This window comes from Pseudopodoces humilis, chromosome 2, assembly GCF_049639895.1.
Source record: "Pseudopodoces humilis isolate 2021_Gansu_Grassland_sample_001 chromosome 2, ASM4963989v1, whole genome shotgun sequence".
In the NCBI taxonomy this organism is placed as follows: Eukaryota; Metazoa; Chordata; class Aves; order Passeriformes; family Paridae; genus Pseudopodoces; species Pseudopodoces humilis.
In genome coordinates this window covers 4,760,625-4,783,645 of record NC_142201.1, presented here as the reverse complement: position 1 = coordinate 4,783,645, position 23,021 = coordinate 4,760,625, and the positions used below count along the sequence as shown (strand labels likewise).

General features: G+C 38.0%; 1 protein-coding gene across 2 annotated transcripts in view; it reads right to left on the bottom strand.

Annotated features, from left to right (window-relative positions):
- Window positions 1-1,364: 1,364 nt before the first annotated feature.
- The window catches only part of PKNOX1 (PBX/knotted 1 homeobox 1), a 35,792-nt gene continuing 14,135 nt past the window's right edge, over window positions 1,365-23,021 (bottom strand). Inside the window, exons 3-12 of one of the 2 annotated variants that reach the window (XM_014255692.2) lie at window positions 22,145-22,246; window positions 19,933-20,060; window positions 18,597-18,768; window positions 11,220-11,390; window positions 9,861-9,960; window positions 8,872-8,969; window positions 6,750-6,878; window positions 5,670-5,746; window positions 3,957-4,129; window positions 1,365-3,058 (exon numbers count right to left, since the gene is read on the bottom strand). In XM_014255692.2, coding sequence (XP_014111167.1) covers window positions 2,847-3,058; window positions 3,957-4,129; window positions 5,670-5,746; window positions 6,750-6,878; window positions 8,872-8,969; window positions 9,861-9,960; window positions 11,220-11,390; window positions 18,597-18,768; window positions 19,933-20,060; window positions 22,145-22,195 — 1,311 coding nt within the window. In that variant the 5' untranslated portion in view covers window positions 22,196-22,246 and the 3' untranslated portion in view covers window positions 1,365-2,846. Of the gene's footprint in view, window positions 3,059-3,956; window positions 4,130-5,669; window positions 5,747-6,749; window positions 6,879-8,871; window positions 8,970-9,860; window positions 9,961-11,219; window positions 11,391-14,635; window positions 14,683-18,596; window positions 18,769-19,932; window positions 20,061-22,144; window positions 22,247-23,021 lie in introns of those variants that run through there. The other variant, XM_014255693.2, reaches the window with a different exon arrangement.

Below are 23,021 nucleotides of genomic sequence, written 5' to 3'. Positions count from 1 at the left end.
GCTGAAACCAGCAATCTTCCTTACACAGAAAAAAAAAAAAAGGACCTTACTTGTTTCTTGTTTTCTCTTCTTTTAAATCATGAAAAGAACAAGCACTTCCCTGCAGTTCACACCCACTACAGAATTCTCACTGAACTGAAAGAAAAGGTTTGAGTTTCATATGTTAAGCAATACTTTTACACTGGTGAAGCCCTTTCAGTTTTAGGAATTCACATCCCTATATTTTTTTTATGTTTCTAATCTGACAGTGAAACAATTCCATATTCCCCTTTCACAGTAAACTCCGTCAAATTCAGTCTCCAGGAATTGACAAAGTAGCTGAGACAAGGTCATGTTTTGCAAGAAGAGAATTTCTGCTGCATGTAAGGTGGGGGGATTAAAAAAAAAAATAAAAAAAGCAGCTAACTAGAAAATGGCTTCTTTCTGAAAAATAAACTTTCAGAAGTTTGCAAACCCTGAGGTCTTGTTTCCAATAAAAACCCCAAACAAACCAACAAATATAACCTGCTATTGAATGGAGACGGTGGGGGTGATGAAGCACTCTTGAAGTTAAAAACAATTAAAAACAAAAATACAGAATCTGAGTTCCAGTAATCTAAGCTATCTTTTGTAGGGGCAGTAGGCTGAATGCTTCCAAAGGAGCAGGATTTGTACATGGTTTGTCTTTTAAAGTGTTTTGGGGTCAAAACTGGATTTGACAACAGCCTTTGAGATAGCCATGCTATGTCGAAGCCTCCCTAATTACATCTTTCATTACTCATTTACTGTGCTGTTTAACAAACATGGCACATTAGTGACAAAGCAGAGAAGTCAGAAGAAAACAAATTCTTTAGAAGTCACCAGTCCAGTGGAGCAGATCATTACAACACTTGAAGAAAGGAAAATCCTCAGCCAGTACTCGGTGAGAGCTGGAGCAGAAATACTTCTTGTGTCGAGTAAAAAAAATCTAAAAAAAATAACTCCCAGTCACTGAAAATTTCTCTTATTCTCCATGTATGTATGGCAATGCCACTGAGATTTCTTCCTGAAGCTTTTCTTCCTACCAACTCAACCTTGCCTTGGAAGACAATCTGCCATGACCAGCTTCCAATCACTTAAGCAAGCCCAGCAGTACATTCCTTCATCCTCCTGAAATCAAGGGGACCTAAGCATGTGCCTGAGTGTTCTGAGAAGCAGAAATTAAGTATTCAATTAAATATTTGCATCTGCCAAAGGGCTTTGTTCAAATACAGTGTCTGAAGGTTCTAAAGGCTACCACCTTTCTCCCTGTCACGTTAGAAACACACCCAGATTTGGTCTAAATCACAAGGAAGTTCTGGCTTTGATCTAAGCCAACACTGTGACAAATGGACAGGGACAAAAGATGGTGTTGATCATATCATGAGGCTCTTGAGTCTCTTATTTGTACTCAACAACAGGAAATACAAAGTTCCAAAAGCAAGTGTTCATGGATAGACAATCACAGACTTCAAACTTTGGGAAAATAAAAGAAATTAACTGTTACCACAACAACAAAAAAAAAAAATAAAAATAAAAAATTTCAAAACAAAACCAAACCAAAACCCAGCTGTTTGCATACCAGCTCTTCATTTTTCAAATGACACACAAGGATTTCCTACTCTAACAAAGCCTGCTGTATATTCTGGTAGTGAATTTCAGATCTGAAGACATTTTATATAAATCCATGTTATATTTTTCTTTTTGTATTAGGGGAAAATATTTCAAATGCAATAAAATAGCAGAATTCATGACTGTATAGTAGGCAACTTTTCATTTTTTTAGATTCAGTTGTACAAACTATAAACTGTTAAATTTCTCTAATAATTGGAAAAGTTGTGGGTATTTGAACTTACTTACCTGAATACTCATTTAGCAAATATTTTCAGATACAATTCTAGATACAGAGTTATGCAATTTGAATATCAGTTTACACATAATATAAATCAATGTTTGACAATATCAAAATCCCATCAAACGGTGGGCCCTTCTTATGCTATTATCAAATATAGTATATCATTGTGGGATAGCTGAGAATCATAGAATGCTACTGTAGGCTTGTTTATTAAATTGGGTCAATTTTCAGACCTTCCAAATAGGAATACTAAACATTTATTTTTCCCCTCTGGAAATTCTTTTTTTTTTTCTTTTTTTCTTTTTTTCCTCCTGCTTAATACAGTTGTCATCCCAATTTCTACTGAATTTATAAAAATATTTTTTTTTATCCAATAACCCCAGCAAGGTAAAAATAGGAGTTTTTATAGCAAATGATAAACAGGCTCACGGACTATGAGAGAAACTAAACTTATTTAAATTGCCATACATTCTCTACTGAATCACACATCAACATTTTCTTTTTATGTGTGTTGCTGTCCACCTCAGACTAGCAGTTTTTAAGGTGCAGAAGCATCTTTCAAATATATGCATCTAACTCAATAATCAAGTTTCACACACTAGTGTCACATGCTTTAAATTTACATCACCTGCCCATCAAAAGCTGTGTTAAATAACAGCACTAATTGAAACTGCATAATTCATCAGAAACTGCAGCACTTCCAATTCAGAGAACAAAGGGGTACTTACGTGGTTCTTTATATTACTAGATATAATTTTCTGAAATAAGGAAAAGAAATGGAAAAAAAAGAAAACACATTTGAAAGAAGTTGCTGCACCTGCAAAAACACTCTTTAAGCTTACTATGAAATACAAAAAAGTGCACCCTTCTATATCTACATATAAAACATATTAGAAATAAAACTTGTGTAAAATGTTTGCTGTGCAAACTATAAAAAGTCAGTCAGTCAGTCCATTCTTTTTCCTAAGTGTTTTTCTCCACGCTCTCTTGCTTCCTACTGCAGAGAATCACTGTTATCCAAGACCAGCCCACTGATATTTGCTGTTGAGAGGTCTCCTCCATCATCTTCACCGCTGTCCACAGACTCATCCTCGCTCTGCCCTGCCATCATCACCTGCTGCACAGCCAGGGTAGCACCATCGGAGGACAAGGACTGCAGACTGTCTACATTCATGTTGACTGGAGCTGTGATGGTCACGACAGCACCTGCAGAAGCACAATCACAGCACCTCAGCACCTGTCTTGCCTTCTACTTACACATAATAGAGCTTGTTTCTAATCAACAGTTAGGAAACTTAAGGAACTACATTAAAATAGAAGATATGTAGGTTGCCAAATACTTAAATATCAGGAAATGCCAGAATTAGGTTGGTTGGGAATATTAAACTTTGTGTTATGGACACCTGCTACAGCAATTCTCCAGTCAAGTCATCACAAGGCCATTTCTGTAAAGTATTCCAGCTTAATTCATTGCAGAAAAAGGGGAGTGTTCAGATTCAAGGTAACTTCAATGGATAAAGCTGTTGCCAGATCCAGCAGAGGCTGGGGGAAAAATTTGTTCCAAACTGGAAAGAATAAAGCACCAGGCAGCAGGACAGAAAGGACGATCCTGGCATTAAAGCAGTTATTTATCTTTCTTAAATTAAACCTTTTTTTTTGATCTGACACTGAGGAAGTTACTTCAGTCACAGTCTGTGGAGGCTCTATGACATCTTTCTGCCTCTCACTGTTCAGCTTGAAGCATGTGAGGCAGATGTGGAATTGCAGCTGCTGAAGCTGAAGCTGCAGCCCAGTGCTGCTCATCCAACAGGACACTCCTGACGTGCACACAGAGAGAACTCAGCTGTACATCTCAGTTTTACATCTTTTATTCTGTCGTTTCATAACTTCTGAAACAAAAGCAAGTTTCTCAACGTGGATTCCAATATAATACCCTTGCTTAAACCACAGAAAACTGTTACAGAGAAGAAAAGTGCCACATTTCTGTTATGCTTTCCCAGATTAAAACCACATTTATACTGAAATACCCAGAAGTTTCCCTCCCACCATTCCCCTGTCAGAGAGGGATGAACTTTATTATCCATGTTGAGGCAGCTCTCCTCACCATCTGACATCGTGAGCTCGTTCGATTGCTGCTGAGCAACTCCTGAGGCAATGGAGTCAGGCCAGAACCTCTGGACCGGTCGGTTCTGGGCTGTTTTCTTCTTTGTTTTTGGAGTTTCAGAACAACTGGAATCCAGCATTGGCTGAAGAATTCGCCTTCTAGCATTGATAAACCTAAATACAATCGAGGGCAAGGTGAACTTAGGACCAGTTGGCTGTAAATTCAGTCTCTGTCTCTCTCACATTCACAAAGCATGCAGCAGGAAAAAAAAAATAGGAATATAAAATCTTCTATCAGCTGGGCTTCACATTCTTTTTAAAGTGTAGAACCACCCCTAGAACACCAGTATTCCTTTTGGCAAACTAGCTAAGAAAGCACTTCTATCATTTTGCAGCAAACAGCATTTTTCCCCCACCTCAGAAGGAAAAATTCTCCAGACAGCACAACAGATGTACACTTCAGGATCTTATTAAAAACTAAGCACCAGAAAACCTGCTGACAGCCAGCTCAGAAAGCTGATACTCCTCTCATTAGGGTTCACCTAAAATCTAGCTCCTGCCTAACCTGCTTTGTTTGGTCTGGTTTAATTTACTCCCTCTTAAGCTTCTGTATTACTTATTTTACAGGCTCCCTGGCTTTCTAAAGGCTGGCTCCTGATGCAGATGACAGCAAACACTTTTGTCAGATCTCTCCTGATTCCTTTTGTTCTCTGATTTTCACTTGCTTACTTTAGCATGCTAATTGCCACCCTTCCCCTTTCTGCTAGTGAACAAAAAAATACTTAAACTGAACCAACAGTACTTCAACATAGTGATCTATGGCAGAGAGTTGTGACTGAAGACATCATCCCTAAATATCACAAAATACATCCAGGTCCCAAGTTTACCTGCAATGGGAGGAAATCAGGTGCAGCTGGCAGGTTCCTAAGTTGTAATACAATGCTCTGCAAAGACAGCAGTCAGATCCCAGTGCACAGAGCTCCATGGCCACATGTCACACAGTCACAGTCACCCTGTTCCACTTTTGGAACCAGTGTTCTGTCACTATCCTGACTATTTCCCCCCTGGACCCCTCCACAGCCTCACAGCCAGTGTCATCTTTGAAATCTGAGACAGATCCCTGTGGGACTTTGCTGCAGCAGTTTTAGGAACCGATGCCACAAGGCGAATAGGGCACTGTCAGCACCTTCCCTCCTCTCTTCTGCAGGGAAGGTGTCTTATCTTACACCTCCAGGAAAGATAAGACATGACAAAACATGCTGAACCATGGACTGGTGTAGCTGAGGAACTGCCTCTCCTTTCAGACATCACTGCTCAGGAGAGCATCCTTTGATACAAGAACAGAATCTCTTAACAGTAACTGCTTCAACATCTGCAGCCACCAGGCCACTAAATGCCTTTAGACTTCAATTTCTTTGCTTGCAGAAGAGACATGAGAGTACTTCCATCTCTCTCAACACTGGAACAGAACACAATTCCTTAATGCTGCAATGTTTTCTGGAGTCCTTATATAATTTAAATTACATGAGTATTATTATACCTTATAAAAATAACGTGCTTGTGTGCCAGTGCATAACTCTTGTATTTCTATACATGTTTTGTAACATATGTAGAAAATTTAAGTTCAACTCCAGATGTCCAAGTTATCCTCCTCACTGTTTCTGAGCTGTAAGCACGTGGAGACGAGGACAGATATTAAGGGCTTTGCTCTTACCAGTTGTTAACCTGGAGTAGTGTCAGATTTGTTTGTGCTGCAATCTGCTTCTTCTCATCCTCTGTTGGATATGGATGCTACAGAGGCCAGAAAAGCAAACAAAAAAGGCATAAGCTTGCTTTTCATCTCCCCATCAAAAATAAGAACTCCTTTATTACATCTGATTAAAGAGGGTGGATTAAGGCCATCTGACTCATTAAAACACAAACCTTAGAAATCTCACAAACTTTTATAGATGAAAATAATTCAACAAAGAGTGCTTTACTACACAAAAACTGATTTTATCCTCGAGAGTGTCCGTGGCACCATGAAACTGCTGCTGTGTAATTCAGAAGAAAAAGCTTCTCATGGCTGACAGTCTTTATTAAAGAGCGTGATCCCTGGGCAGCACAGCATGTGAGCAGCTCTGATTAGTTCTGCTGGCCAGGGCACTGTCATATGAGAGAGCTGAGGAGCACTCTGGAGTTAAATAAAGCTGCTCTAAGCAGATGAGGATGGGGTACATAACACAAGAAGTGCTCAAGCAGCTTCCCTGGATCAGTTCTCTGCTGCAAAAAAAGTTGGAAATGGCAAAATATCAATCAACTCAACATTGTAATAGCTTGAGAGCCATTTATCCTTTCAATGTGTTCATGCAAAGGGAAGGCAGTTGAAAGCACAAGCAGATAGTGACAAGCTTGGTACACATCAGAAGGACTGGAAAGGAGATCGAGACAGAAAATTTGAAATTTTCCTCGGTCAAAAATACCCCTAAAACACCTCAAAATACAGGTGGAATTATTTTTCCTTGTGCCATGAACCAGAGTGTAGAGAGCATTAAGTTCTCAACACAGTGAAATGAAGAAAAGCTCCCTGTAACAACACTTATTGAGACTGTGCAGCACAAATGTAATATATTTATTAAAATATTAATAAAAGTCAACCAGCATTAGAATGTGGAACTACTCCAAATAACTCCAGGGAAAACTGAACAGAGATTCCACAATTGACAAAAGAATAAATTCACCTTGTTTATGAAGAAAAATTGCAAGACACCACATGAGAGAGCTACATAAAAAACTGACCATGCTCAGTCCTTACCCCTATGTGCTGAAAAAGCCAAGATCTCATCACATTTGTAGCGTGCTTGGGAAGAACTCCTCTCTTATTTTTTGATGAGCCATCATCTTGATGCAAGATGCCTAGATCTTGGTTTAATTGCAACTGGAGCTGCACGTGTAATTTTAGGAGAAATTAGGCAGTTAACATAGTAGTGGCAGTTCTGTATCAATGAATGAGCAGCTCATTTATAGCAGGAATGAAAAGAAATTAGGCTTGACTATCTTGAATATACTCACTGTGTGCAAACATAAACAACTATGGAAGCTTTAAAATATTACTGTTTTAAGACTTAAATGAAGGATAAAGTAAAATGCTGCAGTAATGCTGCAGTTGCACACAAAGATGCTAAAGGTCCTGCTAAATAAATGTATTAGATTCTCAAAGAGCATTAAGATCTATACAGTAGAACCTATAATTCACTTTACAACATTCATACCACTTCCTAAATATTCACATATCTTTCTCTTTGTTTTTTGCTTCCTATGATTCATCAAATCATTTGCACATTGATTATCTGAACATTTGGGAGTACATTCTTAAATGCTTATGCAGAAATAGAAAGAAACAGCACATAAATTGCATATAAGATTCTATTTCAGACAATTGGAACAAAAATAATTCTAAATCAGGTTTTCCAGACAAATTGGAGCAATTTCTTAGGCCAATGAATATGTAGGAAACGAGTTTTAAACAAGGTTTAGGCTATCAAATTACTACAAATATATATTTGGAGCACATTTTAATTTCCAAAGTAATGTCTTACATTCTAAATAATCTGCCTGCATATGGAGGCTTTATAATGAACTTTCAATAGCTTTTCTACAGTGTTTTTCCCTACCTCCACAGCATTCTGAAACACTGAAAAAGAAGACATTGAAGGATTTTCAATTAGTGACCTTTGCATAGATGGGTTTGGAGACTCCTACTAACATTAAGAGTAGTCACAGATGTATACAGAAGGTGAAGTCCTTTTTTATTTACAGGCTAGAGGCATTATTTTTCTCTCAGTATTTTATTTTTTTCAAAAAAGGTAAAAAACCCCTAATTTTTCAAAATCCCTTCAGTCTAGGAGAGTAATTTTACACATTTCTTTCTGAGAGGTGTGTGAGGACAGAGCTGTCTGTGTTCTAGGGGAGAACATGGCTGAGCACAGATATGCTCCTGCCAATTCAAAGAACACTCTGTGCACACTTTTTTGAAATTAGGGGGAAAAGAAGCCAGTGAGTCAGTGATTACCAACAGATTTTATGCTGTGGAGATGGGAGCTCCTCATTCACATTTCTAATTAAATCCAGATTCCAGGAAGACTTGGTTTTTCACTTTCAGAGAAAACGAGCAAGGTTTTCTGTGCCAGAAGATGGTCTAGCTTTCACGTTTCTTTTTCTTTAGTTGTTTCTTTGAACTCTTCAGATCCAGCTCTTAAGAGCCTCTCACAAAAGAGTGCTGGCCCTTATATTTTAGGGTATAAGGAGACAAAATTGAGGATCTTCCAGAGTCTCAACTAAATATTTTGAAGGTTTAATAGAAAAATGCTTCTCCAAATAGATAAACTCTGAAATACACACAGTTTCACAGTACTAGTGGTTGCCACTGTGATAAAAAGTCAAATTTCTCACAATAGCAGTGTGGCATCTTAATGCAATACATTAAATCTATACAGCCATAAACACAGTTCAATGATTAGAAAAGTTATAATAATTGAAAAAGTATTAATTTAGTTTAGAAGGGTTTTTGGTTTGCACTGGTTTTGGGGTTTGGTTTTGGGGGTTTTTTGTCCATCTGGTTTAGGGGTGGTGTTTTTTTTTTAATTTTAGTTAGGTTTTTGATTGTTTTTTAATTTCATGTACCCATACTCTTCTGGCATCAGTAAAGGAAGACAATTAAAATGTAGGAACTCTGATGTGCTGTTGTGGCAAGGGGGACCTTATGACATATTATATAACCTGCAACACACAGCAGTGGCTGCACCAATTTACAATTAATTACTCTGTGTGTACACAGAGCTCGTTCTGCCAGTGTGTCAAATTTAAATCAAAACTCCTAAAAGCACTGAGATGTATTTCCACTCACAGCACCATTCTGTGGAGCTCATGAAACAAACCTGAGAGTTCTGGATCCGAATAGTCCCAGGTGACAGTGCCTGTGTCACCACTTGTCCTTGTGGAGTGACCACAGTGACTGGCTGATACACTGTCCCCCCTTGAAACAAAACAAACACAGATTATGGGGAAGAAAAAGTCCTCCAAGTATTATTATCTTTAAACACATCAGCACTACACACCATACAAGACTTTTGGTAATATATAAATTATGCTTTTTTAGTCAGCAAGCAAGATGTGCTCTTTGCTACACTAAAATTTTCACCCATTCACAAAAAACTGTACTATGTTTGATTATATTATATTGTATTTTAGGCATTCTAAATCTATTTCCAAAGGAAAATGCCATGATTATCAGGCTACAAAACAGTTCTTCATGTTTTAACTGAGCTAAGTCTTCAACCAATAAGGGTCACAACACCAAAATCAAACCTATATGATCACGCCTTAGGGCAGCTGGGTTTGATTAAAAACCTTGCTGAGAAGCAAGACTCAACATTTCATCTCAAATGTAATCTCCAATATAACAAGGACATCAAGGATTTCACAGACTTGTAGTTGTGGTTCCAAACTCCAAGGAGCACGAGGCAGCCAACAAGTGCAATGGTTTAGCTAATGCATGTTTTTGTCAAATAGAATTTTTCTTTTTAAAGGGAAAAAAAAAAAGAAAACAAAACACCATAGTCTGTGGAAATGCCTTTTAACAAATGTAGTGTTGCACACTAAGAGCTCTTAGTATTATATATGTAATGTAATATGTGATCTCTTAGTATTATATATGGAACTGCCAGTCCCACAAATATACTTGGAAAACATATAAATTAAATGATTCATAAACCAGTAAAGCATTTGACTGTACAAAAGTTGTTGTACTACAACAACTTTTCAGGTATTAAAACACATTTTTAAAAGTGTTTGTGTAGTTTTTGAAACAACCATGAAGGAAACCAAGATGAAGAGCAAGGTGCCAGTTGTTTTTAGTGTGTCATACCTGCTACTGTTGCCATAGTTACATTTCCCTGCTGCAATGCTGATGCTGGCACCATGATCCCTTGGGGACTGAGTGTGCCTGCAATGGCACTTGGAATTTGCTAGAAAAATAAAACAATTAGTTGCTTACATTTTTGAACTTTTTTTTTAATGTAAGGAGATCAAGCATGCTTGTGTATTTTTGTAATTTGCACTATGTTTTTTTTGCTCTAAAGTACGTTTGGAGTTTAGCCACAGGATTACCTTCAAAGAGAAAGATCCTTCATTAGGGGTTCATCATTACCTACATTAACTTCCTCATTATCACCAACCATTACCTTTGAAAACCCTCATGAAAGCAACTGCTAGAAAAGATTTAAACAATTTTGAGACATTTTTGTTCTAGGTATATAAAGAACAAGAAACGGTTTCCAAAGGCAAGAGGGGAAAAAGGACAAATGAAATTACCCTTGATGCTCTTATTACAAGCATCAAAGCTTTAGAATTTTACTTATTACCTTAATTCCTTCAATTTGAACATAATGTATTAAATATTCAGTATGTTTTATTCTGCTCAAGATAGCTCTTACTCAACCCTGAACGTGCAAACTCTTACACATTTCCTTACTATGTATGAATAATCTCTTTTGATAGCAAATGCAAAATGGGTCCCTCGTACCTCTACAGAAAACTGCTAAGAGATACACAGAAAAAACCTTTCAAAAAGTGTTTTTGCCTGATTTTAGAATCTCCTTTCCGCACCTCCAGATATCAAAATCTATATAAGGAGTCCAGAAAATGAAGTTCAAAAGTCATTTGGGCTTTTTTTAATACAGAGCATCAGACACATGAGTAATTCAGAGAAGGGCCATGCCCCAAGACTCTGTTCCAAGTGGGTACTGGGGTGGCAGGGCTCACTCTGCAGCATCTGACAGCAAAAACATCAACCATAACCTATCAGCTGTGGTCCATTTAATATAGAAAATGCAATATTGCAACTTTAAGCCATCAGATATTGTCTACTTATTCCAGAATACAGGTTGTGTATAAAACATATCCATCATCTCAATAATTTCATGAAGGAGGCAGACTAAGGAGGCCTCGATGAGCAAAATTTTTCCTCTTTGTTTATTCTGTTTCCTAAACTCCTTCCAACCAAACAGCAAATCCAGGCTATTCTGAATATCTCCATTTGCTGAACTGAGAGAAAATCATAAAAGGAAAACAGACAAAAAAAAGAGCTCTTTCTACTCTTAACAACTGATTTGAAAATACAGAAAACTGCAGAAATTATGTTTGCAAACTGATAGCAAAAGAAGTGTAGCTGTAACTTCCTAAGGAAATCCAAGCAAAAATCCACTCAACAATATTTGAAACACACCTGAGATTGCACAGGTGAATAAGGACTTCCAGGCTCTCCACTTAATAGAGTTTCACTATTCATTTTTGTCTTCAGGCAGGCAATGTAACGACTACAGAAATCCTTGCAGAGTTCATTAACCTTTTCTAGCTCCAGCAGATGGATACGCAGAACTTGGATTGCTTTTACCATCTGAGGGAGAGAATTGGAAAAAAAATCAGAAACAAAATAACTGTTTGTTAAAAAAAAATAAAAATAAATAAATGTGATATTTAAACAAACACTACTTTCCAGTAACAAAGATCAGCCAATTAAAGCAGAGGTACTAATTGCTAAATCCTGGAATGTGAAAGGAATACAAGTGAACTGCCACACAGGGAAGATGAAACAGAACAAAATGATCTTTGTCACATGTGACATGTCAGGAAGACAGAGCAGTTCAGGTGTCACAGGGCACACGATGAGCCTGGATGTCCATGTGGTGTTTCACCTCCTCGTACAACTCTGGGTCACAGACCACACAAGACTGGAAGTGATGGAAAGCAATCCCATCCACACAAATTCTTTGGAAAGCAGGGCTGGGACAGGCTTGGCCAGCAGCAGCTCTCTGGAGCTCTGTAAATCACAAACACCAGGTTCAGCTCCACGTTACACCCTGACACAAGGAAACCAGAAGGGTACAGATGAGTTTGAGATAGTGTGAGAAAGAAGACACTTCTGTGATTAAGCATAAATTTGTTCCACAGATTGCTAGGGAGGATGAAAGCTTTTATTTTTCAATAAAATTAGAATAAAGAACTCCCAAATTTAGTCACACTGTTCAACAAAGCTTAAAGTAATCAAACAGTCCTTCAGTGCTACAGCTTTTAAGTTCCTTTGTGATTCTATGCCAAAGATGAACAACTCTCAGGTAAAATCTTGTAAGAACTTTCAATTGGAGGAGACTGATTCTGAAATCAAAACATTAAATACAAAGCACCAAATTAAAAAAAAAAACAAAATGAATGTTTAAGCTAAAATCCAAGTACAGGAGATACATATGTGAGAAGAATACTTGTCATGCTCACTGTGAGAAAAACACTGTAAGCCTGGATAACCAATGGTATTACATACTGCATAAAAATAGCTTAGGTGATTGTAAGGGTCATGGCAGAAGATCAGAAGCTAAAACCAAACCCAGATGGTCTAAAATCAATAGGAAATCCAGGACATTCAAATATGTACACAACACACCAGCAAAGTAATTATTTTTTATACAACATGCCATCCCCAATGTTTCTGTGCTGTGCTGGATCTCTGAGACAAATATCCTTCAGTTTCATGAAACTGAACTGAAAATTACACTGAGTTGTACTTTTGAAGCATAGTGCAGAGCTTGACTTTACAATTATTTGGAAAAATCTGTCCTATATGAGGGGTTATTTACCTGGGCAGAGCACTGAATCCAGTGAACAGAAATTATACCCTCCAAACTAATCTATCTATTACTTCCAGCTCCAGAAACAACTGGGAGATGAAGATGCCTTTGCTCAAGTCACCCAAAGGAGACCAAGGCAGGAGAACTTCGGGGTGTGCTCCCCTCTCCATCATGACATTTTAGCTTTCTTTAAGAGATCTTTTCCCTGTTTTTTCAGGAAAAGGTTCTAGGACACTCACTCGGTGTAAACAACTGTGTGTTAAAATAAAAAATATTTAAAAAATTTAAGAAATTAAGTGATTAAAAAAATATTTCTTCTTAAGGATAAAAAGAAAAAAACCCAAACATACATCTTTCAAAAGACAGCTGCAGAAAAACCTGAGCTGTAGATTTGAGGGAGTTGATCCAAATTAATATCTGGTAACTCTTGCAATCTATGACACTGAAAGCCTTTGAAACACTAAGTGCAGTGACCCAGCACTGAGACACAAACCAGTGATTTTCTAACCCAGCCCAAGTTGCTGTTTAAACTGTGCTCAAGCACCTTTAAACACAACAAAATTAAAGCATGCAAATGTATCTAAATTTTAACACAAAACAAAGGTCATCTGTGTTTAAAGAAATTCTGTCTCTGTTTCAGAAACAAAAAAGCTTAAAATAGAAAATTCTTCATGTGTGACTGATCAACAAATTGCACATCATATCAGTGAGTGTTTTAAACATTCAGCTAAAACTGAGTTAAAAAAATATACTTTTGGACACATAGTATTTGACCATATTAGAGATTAGTTTATTTTTGCCCAGTCAAGGGAGTTGTTTTTTTTTAAACATTAGCCAAATTTGGACTATTTATTTATCAGCATGTGCTTGGAGGAAAAATGAAAGTCCTTTCCTCAGCTTAGACTTAGTTTAAAATTGATGGTTGAGACTTGAGGTGAAAATTGAATTAAAGTCAAAATCAACCACAAACCCAGACTCAGTAACACTACCCAGGTTTCTGCAGCGCCCCTCTCCATCACACAATTCCTGCAGGAAGCTGTGCTGCTGTGGTTAGGAGGAAAACAAAACTTTGTAAATATGTCATGCCTGTCACCAGGACTTATTAATTCATTTACAGCTACAATAATTGTGGCCATATGGCTCCTGCTCTCTTGCAGCACAGGTGGACCAAACTTAATGTCAGCAGAAGTTCACTTTGTCCTTAAAACTAAAAAAATCAAGAACTCCTGATGAAATAACTCAAGTTGGACAAAGGTAATACAAGGAAGTGTTTTCAGACAGGTCACAGCAGCAGTAATACTTCATTTATTCAGTGCTACTGTATAGAATATGCCACAGAACAATTAATTATTTTAATTGATTCAGTCTTTACAGCTGTAGCAATAAAGCTGGAGAAGTTTTATTCTTTTATTTCTCTTCAGAGAAGTGCAGAAAGATGAAGTAACCATGAGACTTGTACATATTCACAGAATCCTAGAAAGGTTTGGCTTGGAAGGGACCTTAAAAATCATCCTGTTCCAACCCTGCCATGGGCAGGGAGACCTTCCACTACTGCTGAAATTGTTTTAAGTAAAAATAATAGTAAACTATTAATCAGAGGAAGAAAAGTTATTGAAAAAACTTCCAGTTCTTGCTATCCAGAGCCCATTCATGTATAAACATGTCTCCAAATTTAAGAAACTGTATTTTTACATTCACAGTTCACCTGCCTCCCTGACCCCAATCCTCCTTCAATTTAGATTTTCAGGGGAAGAACACAAACACTGGAAGAAAAGCTATTTTGTTTTCATTTGTTTTGATTTGATAAGTTCTCTCCTCTATTTTGAGTCCCCAGCTATGAGACATAGCTAGAACAGGTGTAGCTAGAGGTTTATGGGACAGTTCTGCAAATTAAAACAGAAAGCATCATTCAGAAAGGCTTGGTCAGACATCACCTGGCTTCACCACTACAACTCAGGCTCCTGACACAGCTAAGAATTCAAGAGAATTGAGAAGAGGGTACTGAACCAAAAATCCTTACCCCAAATGAAACAAAAAACTCGGGGGGTCTTCAAAAAAGGCAGTGTCCTGTTCAAATACAAAAGGGAGAGTATATTTAACACTCCTTGTTTTGTATTGTGTCTAGACTTGATAAAGCCATAAGTAATCTGACTTCACAGCTGACCCTACTCTGTGCAGGAGGTTGGACTACAAACCTCTTGAGCTTGTAGTCCAGCCCAAACCATCCTATGGTCCTGTGAATGCCAGGAAATTAAAAAATCCACCCATGTGTGGGAAGAGTTTACTCTGAACAGAAGCAACTTGAGAGGCAGGACCCACCCTGAGGCAATGTGGTATTTCTGCAGTGTCTGGGTTAGCAGAGAGCAACAAAAAAGTGTTAAGCAACAAATGTCTTAAAACATAAAATAATCTGTGAAAGGTCTAAAAAAACTCTCTGGAAGCACCCATGCCAAACAACTTCTTAGACATGGAGGTGTCTATTTGTGGATGTCCTAAGCACAAAAGAAGACTGATGGAGAACAAAGAGCAGTTGGTGCCTTGGTTCATTCCAGGATTTATCTGTAAAAATGAGGCAGGGATAGCAAAGGGTAAGGGTAAAAGGGTGTGGAGCTCCAACAGATGATACTCCAAGTTATGTGGATAAGCTGAGCACACTTCCAGAAAGCAGCAACAAAGACCACCAAAGTCTGGTTATTGACAGCAAACATGTCTTGTGACACTTGGTAAAAGGACTAAGGGGATGCAAATAACGTTCCAAGAAGATAGGGAGGAAGTTAGAACTCTAGAAAAGCACACTTGCAGTCTGGGGAGAACATGATCACAAACTTTAGCTTTTACTTCCTTCCCATAGGATTTGAAAACGGGAGATCTGCAGGACAGAACCACAGGGTCATGACAGAGCAGGATTGCACCCAGACCTGGGAAAGACACTGCAGAAGTAAAAAAGACCTGGTAACAATTCTCCTGGATTGATTATGATCCTTTGCCCTGTGATTCAAGATCACCAGCTGATGTTGGAGAGCTTAACTGGGAAGAACAGAATCCCCAGAACAGAATCCTTCCATCTAGATAGTAACAAGGGTTTGAAACCTGGTTCACAGGCAATTTATGAGTATCCTTAAAATTAAGTTTCAGGTGGATGCTACCCACATTTTCCAATGCTGAAATCCGTTTTAATTCTAAAACAGGAAGCCACCAATTAATTTAGAATGGGAATTATAATACCAAAGTAACAAGATAATCTAGACCATAGCTTAGTAAGAGCTGCTCAAATTGGAACAAGCATCCACTGCTCTTAATGAACTTCCTTTCTGGTCAAACTGATCTAATGCCTCTGCCACCCAGATTAACATTCTGTGGTCCTCTGGATGAACTCCAAACTCCTCTTGTGGAGTATTCAAGGCAGTTCAAGTGAGTGCACAATGTGAAACGTTGCCAGGACTGTAAGTGACCCTACAATCACTATCTGTGACCCTTCATAATTTCTGTTACCTACCTAATTAGCCCACAGGCAGCATGGAGCATGGAATTGTATTCTGCTGCTTTGGAGCTGTCAGCTAAAGCTCTGTCACAGAAACTGCAGTCTGGCTGAGTTCTACATGCCACATCTCAAAGAGGTAAAAGGAAAAAAAAATACAGCTGACCAATTTCCTTACTGTAAAAGGCCTGTGATTCTCAAATAGGACTTGAATTTGGCTCTTCAGTGTTGTGATGCTCAGCTCATCTCATTTTAGCTCTAGCTCCCAGCTGATACTACTGAGCAAACATTTACACCTTATTTGTTTGACTCTGCTCCACCCTTCTAGCCCAGTCTAATTATCAGTCTTAAAAGCTTCTCCTTTCAGATGAATGGTTGAATTAACATTGGAGTTAGAAAGGGAAGAACAGCATGAGCAGAAGATGGAACAAAGATGCACAGTAGTGTTTCTTGCTACTAAAGAGAGACTTTTTAATCTCTATAAAAAAATATATATGTGACACGAGGCAGAAAAAAACCTGCCTGTCTACAGCCTTCCCTGTGGCAAGCACCAATATTTCAAGCTGAAAAGAGACTGAAAGCCATGCTAGCCAGTTCAAACTTGACAGAAACTTGTGCTCACTGCCCCATACCAAATGAAGAGCCTGTCAGAACGTCAGCTGTTCAGAGCTCCCAGCCTCCAGGACAGGCAGGGGACAAGCTGCATTCAGGTTTCATTTGGTATCCAGTAACAGAAAGTCACAGCTAACAATACGACCACAGGACAGGAGTTCAATGCCAAGGATTTTTGATTTTGCAACGTGGTTCCAGTTTAAGCCACAACTGACCTCAGCAGCCATGGAATCCAGGACATGAACAAGTAATTCCTCACCTACCTCAAGCAAAACCAGCCAGATTTGTGCAGCCCATCAGCAAAGGGGAACCCCACATAACCAAGAGACTTTGTCACTAGAACCACAAACTAAAACCACAAATAGGTCAACAACAGGAAAGACTATCTGAACACACCAGACCCAACTACAACCAAAGCAAGCTGGATCTGAGAGACTGTTGATGTATGACCAAAAGCACAGGGAACAGGCCAAGGCAATCAGGATCTTTGGGAAACCAGTCTTCAGAGGCTCACAGAGGCCACAGAATAGCTGAGGTTGGAAGGGACCTCTGGAGCTTTGTATAATCCAACCCCCCTACTCAAAAGCAAGGTCAGATAGGGCAGTTTCCTTTCCAGCTGAGTCTGACCATCTCCAAGGATGGAGTCTCCACAACTCTCGGGGAAGCTCCTGTGTTCCAATTCATGCCCATTCCCTCCTGCCCTTTCACTGAGCACCACTGAGAAGAGTCAGTCTATTTTTCCCCTGTTAGGACTTGGCATTTCCCTTCGCTGAATTCCATGAGAATCCCATTTTTCTGCTTCTCCAAAGTGATAAAAAAAAAAGTACCACTGAATTGTGGCAGAGCCATGTGTGGATCAGCCCCTCCTCCCAGTTTTGCAACACCTGCAAACCCGCTGAGGGTTCAGTCTGCCCCATCACCCCAGTCACTAATGGAGATGTTAAACAGTTCTGGTTTCACAATCAGTCCCTGGAGAACAGCACTTAAGAGTAGATCTCAACTGGACTTTATAATGCTGGCCAGAATCCCTTGAGCCCAGGGGTTCACCCATTTTTCACTCCACCTCATTGCTCACTTTTCTCATCCATGTCTTGTCAGTTTGCCTATGAGAACACTGTAAGAGACATCAAAAGTGAAGAACCACTGCTCTTTCCTCATCCACTGAGCCATAGCTACTACATTTCAACTATCATATTTCAGATGTGCTTCTGAAAAGAAATTTGGATTAGAGAGATATGGGAAAACAGTGATTCTGTGTTGGATTCAGAGAGTTACAAATGGAGAAAATAACCTGAGGCTTAATAAGTCAGCAGACCTGCTTCATGCAGAACAGAATTATCATTTTTGAGTAAAATATCGAAGGCAGGTATAATCAAAACAGGCAAATCACAGCTTCATCACAGGAATGACTTTCAGAAAGCCTAAAGGAGTCAGTGACATGAAAGAAAAAATTGTACATGTTAAAGGCTTTCTGAGATCATCTTATAACAGCTTTTCTGTCACATTAACTATGTGATATGGTGAACCACAATTTACATAAAATTGGAAAAAAATTACATCAATTACATATTTTTAATAAATATGTTAAACACCCGACATGCTAAAACTGATTTTCAGAGTCAACCTGGCTATGGAAATTATTTGTTTCTGTTTGTCTCCAACACACTCATGTCAGCTGAGAATAGGAAACAACTGTGAAGAGCCCAGAGTAAATTTACAGATTAAAGGGAAAAAGGGGTCAGAAGGAATTTTAAAAAATATTTTTAATCATTAATATAAAGAAGAACCTCTCACAGGCAGAAAAAATGTGAGGAGAAATTATAAGGACCAGAAATTTAGGAAGAAGCTGTAAATGTGATAATTGTTTCAGAAACAAACTCCTAGTACTTACCAAATTATCAGTTTCTGGATCTTCACAGAAAAAAGGTTTTCCTTCTTTCTCTTGCTTCCTTACAAAGTTTTCAATATCTACATCAAAACTGGCAGAAGTTGTGCCTTCTGAGCCTTGTGTAGATTGTTCACATTTTTCAAATAATAGTGCTAACAAGGGAAATAGTGGGTGCCTAGGAAAAAAAAATTAAATACATGAATAAGTATTTTCACTTACGTGAAAATTAACACATGTAGCTCAGAAAAGCTCACAAACACTTGTGAGTGTAACAAGTTCTGGAAGAGACTGCATATAACAAATATTATAGAGCAAAATAAGATAAAAGTTTATTTTCATTTTGATTTATCACACCCAGTAGGCAAATACAGCAGTAAAATATGTATATATTTAATTAAAGAGAGCAATCACAAGCAAAAAAGCTCTGCCTGTTTAATTCACAATAATTGAGTGGCACTGAGACAGATTAATACAGTGCACTAGAAATGAGATTTAGGATTTACAAAGAGGATGAATGCAGATTTAAATGAAGCCTGAAAAAATTAATTTATTTTTCAATGTGGGCCCTACTTATACATCACAAAGTAACTTTAAAAAATTGAGTATTCAGGCTGTGCTCAGAAGCCTCTTGTGAAATCATGCTCTGAGGAGATATGGTTAGCACAAGTCTGTAAATGAATGGATACATCTTTCTGCCTCAGGTTGAGGGGCTTTTGGTGTTTTGCTTGGCTTTTTCCTGTTTTGGTGGTTATTTTTTTTGTTATTTTGTTTTGGTTGGGTTTTCTGATCCTGAAAACCAGTAAAAATTCTGTCTTTTTAAAGTAGTTAAAGTAAAAGAACACTTAACCCCATGAAAACTGAGCAAACTGCTTAGCATAGCACTTTTCACTGAAAAATCTCAAATTAGTGTGCTCATACATCAATATTTAATCCATTTTGAGCTAATTAATGGGGAATAAATTGTTATTCCCTAAAGAAAAAGGAATAAAGATTGACCTAATTTCAATAGAAGTAAAAACTCGTATTAAAGATAAAAACTACAGTATGACAAAATAGTGACCACAGTTTAAAGTCTAAGGTAGCTTTCTAAATTTGGCAGCCACTCTTAGAATACCCTTTAAAATTCCTGAAACTGAAAAATCTCACAAGCTCAGGAGGTTTTCCTTGGCTGATAACTGACAGTGAAGCCTCTTTGGTCTTTTTCTTTCCCTATAAACTATGGAAACAGCCAAAAGATCACCTGATTTTCAATCTCCCTATTATTTATTTATTAAAAAAACCCCAAATTCTCTACCCTGTCCTTCACCCTTCAAAAGACAGAACACGAGTCCATCACTACCTGTAAATGGCCTGCTTGTCTGCATCCATTGGAGTCTGAGATTCTACGGGGGCAGGACTCACCCCTTCGGCATCAGTTTCAGAGCAGTTGGGATCTTGTTCAGTTTTTAACTCTGTTACCACTTGCATCTGTAGGAAAAAAGAGTAAATCTGTAGCCCTGACGTAAAATAAGGCTGCTGTGTTCTAAGGAAAGAGCAGTGCAAAGGGCTCCTAAATTGCCAGAAGGTTGGTGTGACTTGGCAGTGACACAAGAAGTTGTAGCAGCAACAAAACCCCTCTTTTAATCCCTGACACTTTTTGGTGGATAAAGGTCACTTCCAAGTTTTAGCATTTGGCTTTAAAATGGGAATGACAGATATTAGTAAACTGTTGAAGCATTTTGTCTCTGAAGTGGCTGTTTTTGGAATAGCCTACAGCATATTGCTCCAAAAAGTTCATGGGAATGTCTGCATAAAAATCCTTTAGGATGAAATCAATGTAAAGAAAAGTTTATCCTCAAGTTTTCTTTCTTATTTTTTACTGTGCATTGTATAAGAGTACTGAAGAAAAGGATCTTTTAGGTTTTTTGTCCATTAAAATGCATATTTGCTTAAAAAGATCTGAAATATTCTGTCCCTCCAGTCCTTCAATTATAGGAGCATAACCTCCCATGACCTTTAGCACTCCATTTTACATACTGTAACAACCAAGTATTTTAGGGCTATCAAACTACAGGAGAACAGCAGTAACTCCTTCTACACATGCATTTAACACACATTTATACCATGGAAAAGCAACACAGAGCCACAGCTTCACCTGAGCACCTCCTAAATTGCATTAGGAGGCTGGGTACAACTTTGGGGTGCTTTGAAGATGCTCCAAGTGTTTTTTCCATCACCTCCAGCTAAATATCTTTTGGACTAAACGGTCTTCCAGGAACCTGAAGTGTGAAAGTCAGTTTTCACCCCTCAGCCCAAAGTCTCTGGTGTTCTCCCATTTGAGCATCTGCACAAAGACATGAAACCACTGCAAAATTTTATCTCCTCCCTCCTTTTATCTCAGTTAGAGGACAGACACTGTTCTAGGTATCTCCAGGCAGCCAGAACTGACAGCTGCAGAGATGAAGGCCTCTAGAAACTACTAGAGAACCTGACCTTAACATAATTTAATTTATTTCCACATAACAGCAGCAGAAAAAATTATAGTATTTTTAACAGACTGGGAGAACCAAAGTTTGTGGTTTATTACCTACTGGGGCCAAACCATCTCCTAGAAAAATCAGAAAATGGAGAAAATTCAGCATCTCCCACCCAACAGAGCAGCCTGCCTTGCAGAGAGCTCCCTTAGCAAGCAGAGATGATTTTCAAGTTAGAATGCTTAAAAAAAAAAAAAAAAAAAAGTAACTAATGGACTCATTTCTTAGCTAATGACAGGAAAGAGAAGCGAATTAAAAGGGGATGACTCAGACAAGTGATTATAAATGCTGGCCATACATCTGCAGAGCTGGAAGGGAGGGAGTGTGTTCAGTTAGGGTTCTATCTCCCTAGGAGGAGGAAACAGCTCACTTAAACTGCAAGTTTTTTTTTTCTGTGGGCCATATCCAAACTGGAAAAACAGCAGACACCAGAATTACCTGCCTACCTTGGACTCTGAGAGCTTGAAATACACTACAAATAGGAAGAAAAAGCTCTCTCCCAATCTGTTATTTTAAAAAAATGTATTTTATTTTCACTGCCACAGGATGGTATGTATTTGCAGGAGAATAAAGTCAAATATGTAAGTAGGTGAGAGAAGAGAGAGAAATTAGAATTTCAATAAAAGAAGCAAACTGTAAAACTAAAAATCAAAAATATGACTGCGTTCAGATGAACATTTTATAGGAGATGTGAAAGTTGCTGTTTTTATCTGACTGTTCCCCATTGTTGCCATCTGCTGACTGAAGTACTTGTATTTATTGCTTAGGGCTGACACAGAGTAACAGAAAAATGGATCTTCAGAGTAAAGCCCACCTCATGACTTGCCTCCAGTTAACAGCATTTTAATTTAGCAATTGAAAGTGTGAAACTATGCAGCCTGTTGTTCAAAAAAACCCCATCATGACCAGATATACATGGCTATGTTTCATTATTCCAGCTTAAACAATGCCAAAGCAGGCACCAAGGACAAAGTCACTATTTTTTTTCCCCCTCTTCTGAAGTGTATTTAGTGCCTAGAGAAAGGAAAACACACCTACCTGTTGTCCATCTTGATAGTTGTCTATACTTAATGTCTGTGTTGCCATCATGGTTATTAAGACATTAATTGTGTCAAATCATCATAAGTGTGAACAAATATTCTTCAAGAAAGAAAAAAAAAATTGCCAGTTAAAAAAGTGGCCACTTAGAATCCAATTCTAAAGGGTGAAGAAAAAAATAAAGGTAGAAATTCAAATTTATGCATACCTCTCAGTTTATTGACAACAATGGCCACATGCAAATTCAAACAACAAATAAATTCAGTTTGGAAATATAACAGGTTTTATCAGCAAAAAGTTCATTCTCTCTTTTTATATTTTAAAGTAAAATTTTAAATAAGAGGCTGAGGTTTTTTTATACTCACAAGCTTTAAGTGAACTTCAGCATTCTTTTCTGCACTACTTAAATGACATTCTAAGGTAATACATGAAATCTAGAAAGGGGAGGTTTGCATTTCTGTGTTTGGAAAAGGCTCCCAACCCACTGAGCATCACTGTAACTGAAATAATAAGTTAAAAATTATGAACCAAATGCAAAATGTTAGGTAGTTTTCACTTTTGGGTGTGAATCCCAGATTCTAAAGCAGGGCCTGGAACTACTTTCAGAGACCAAACCTCAAATAACTTCTGACATCAGGGATTTGCCATCCAAGTAATTTAAGGTTCAACAAAGGAGGGAACAATATCTAACAATTTTTAAACAATTGGGCCCACATGATTATAAAGTTTCAAAAGGGACCTAGGAATTCAGAAGTCTCAATTTCAGCGACATTTGATACTTTGGGAAATATTAATTGCAATAGGATTAAAACACAAGTAAATGCATCAGGTTATTCTCTCTAGGCTGGAGTTTGGTGCCCAGATGAGTTTAACATTT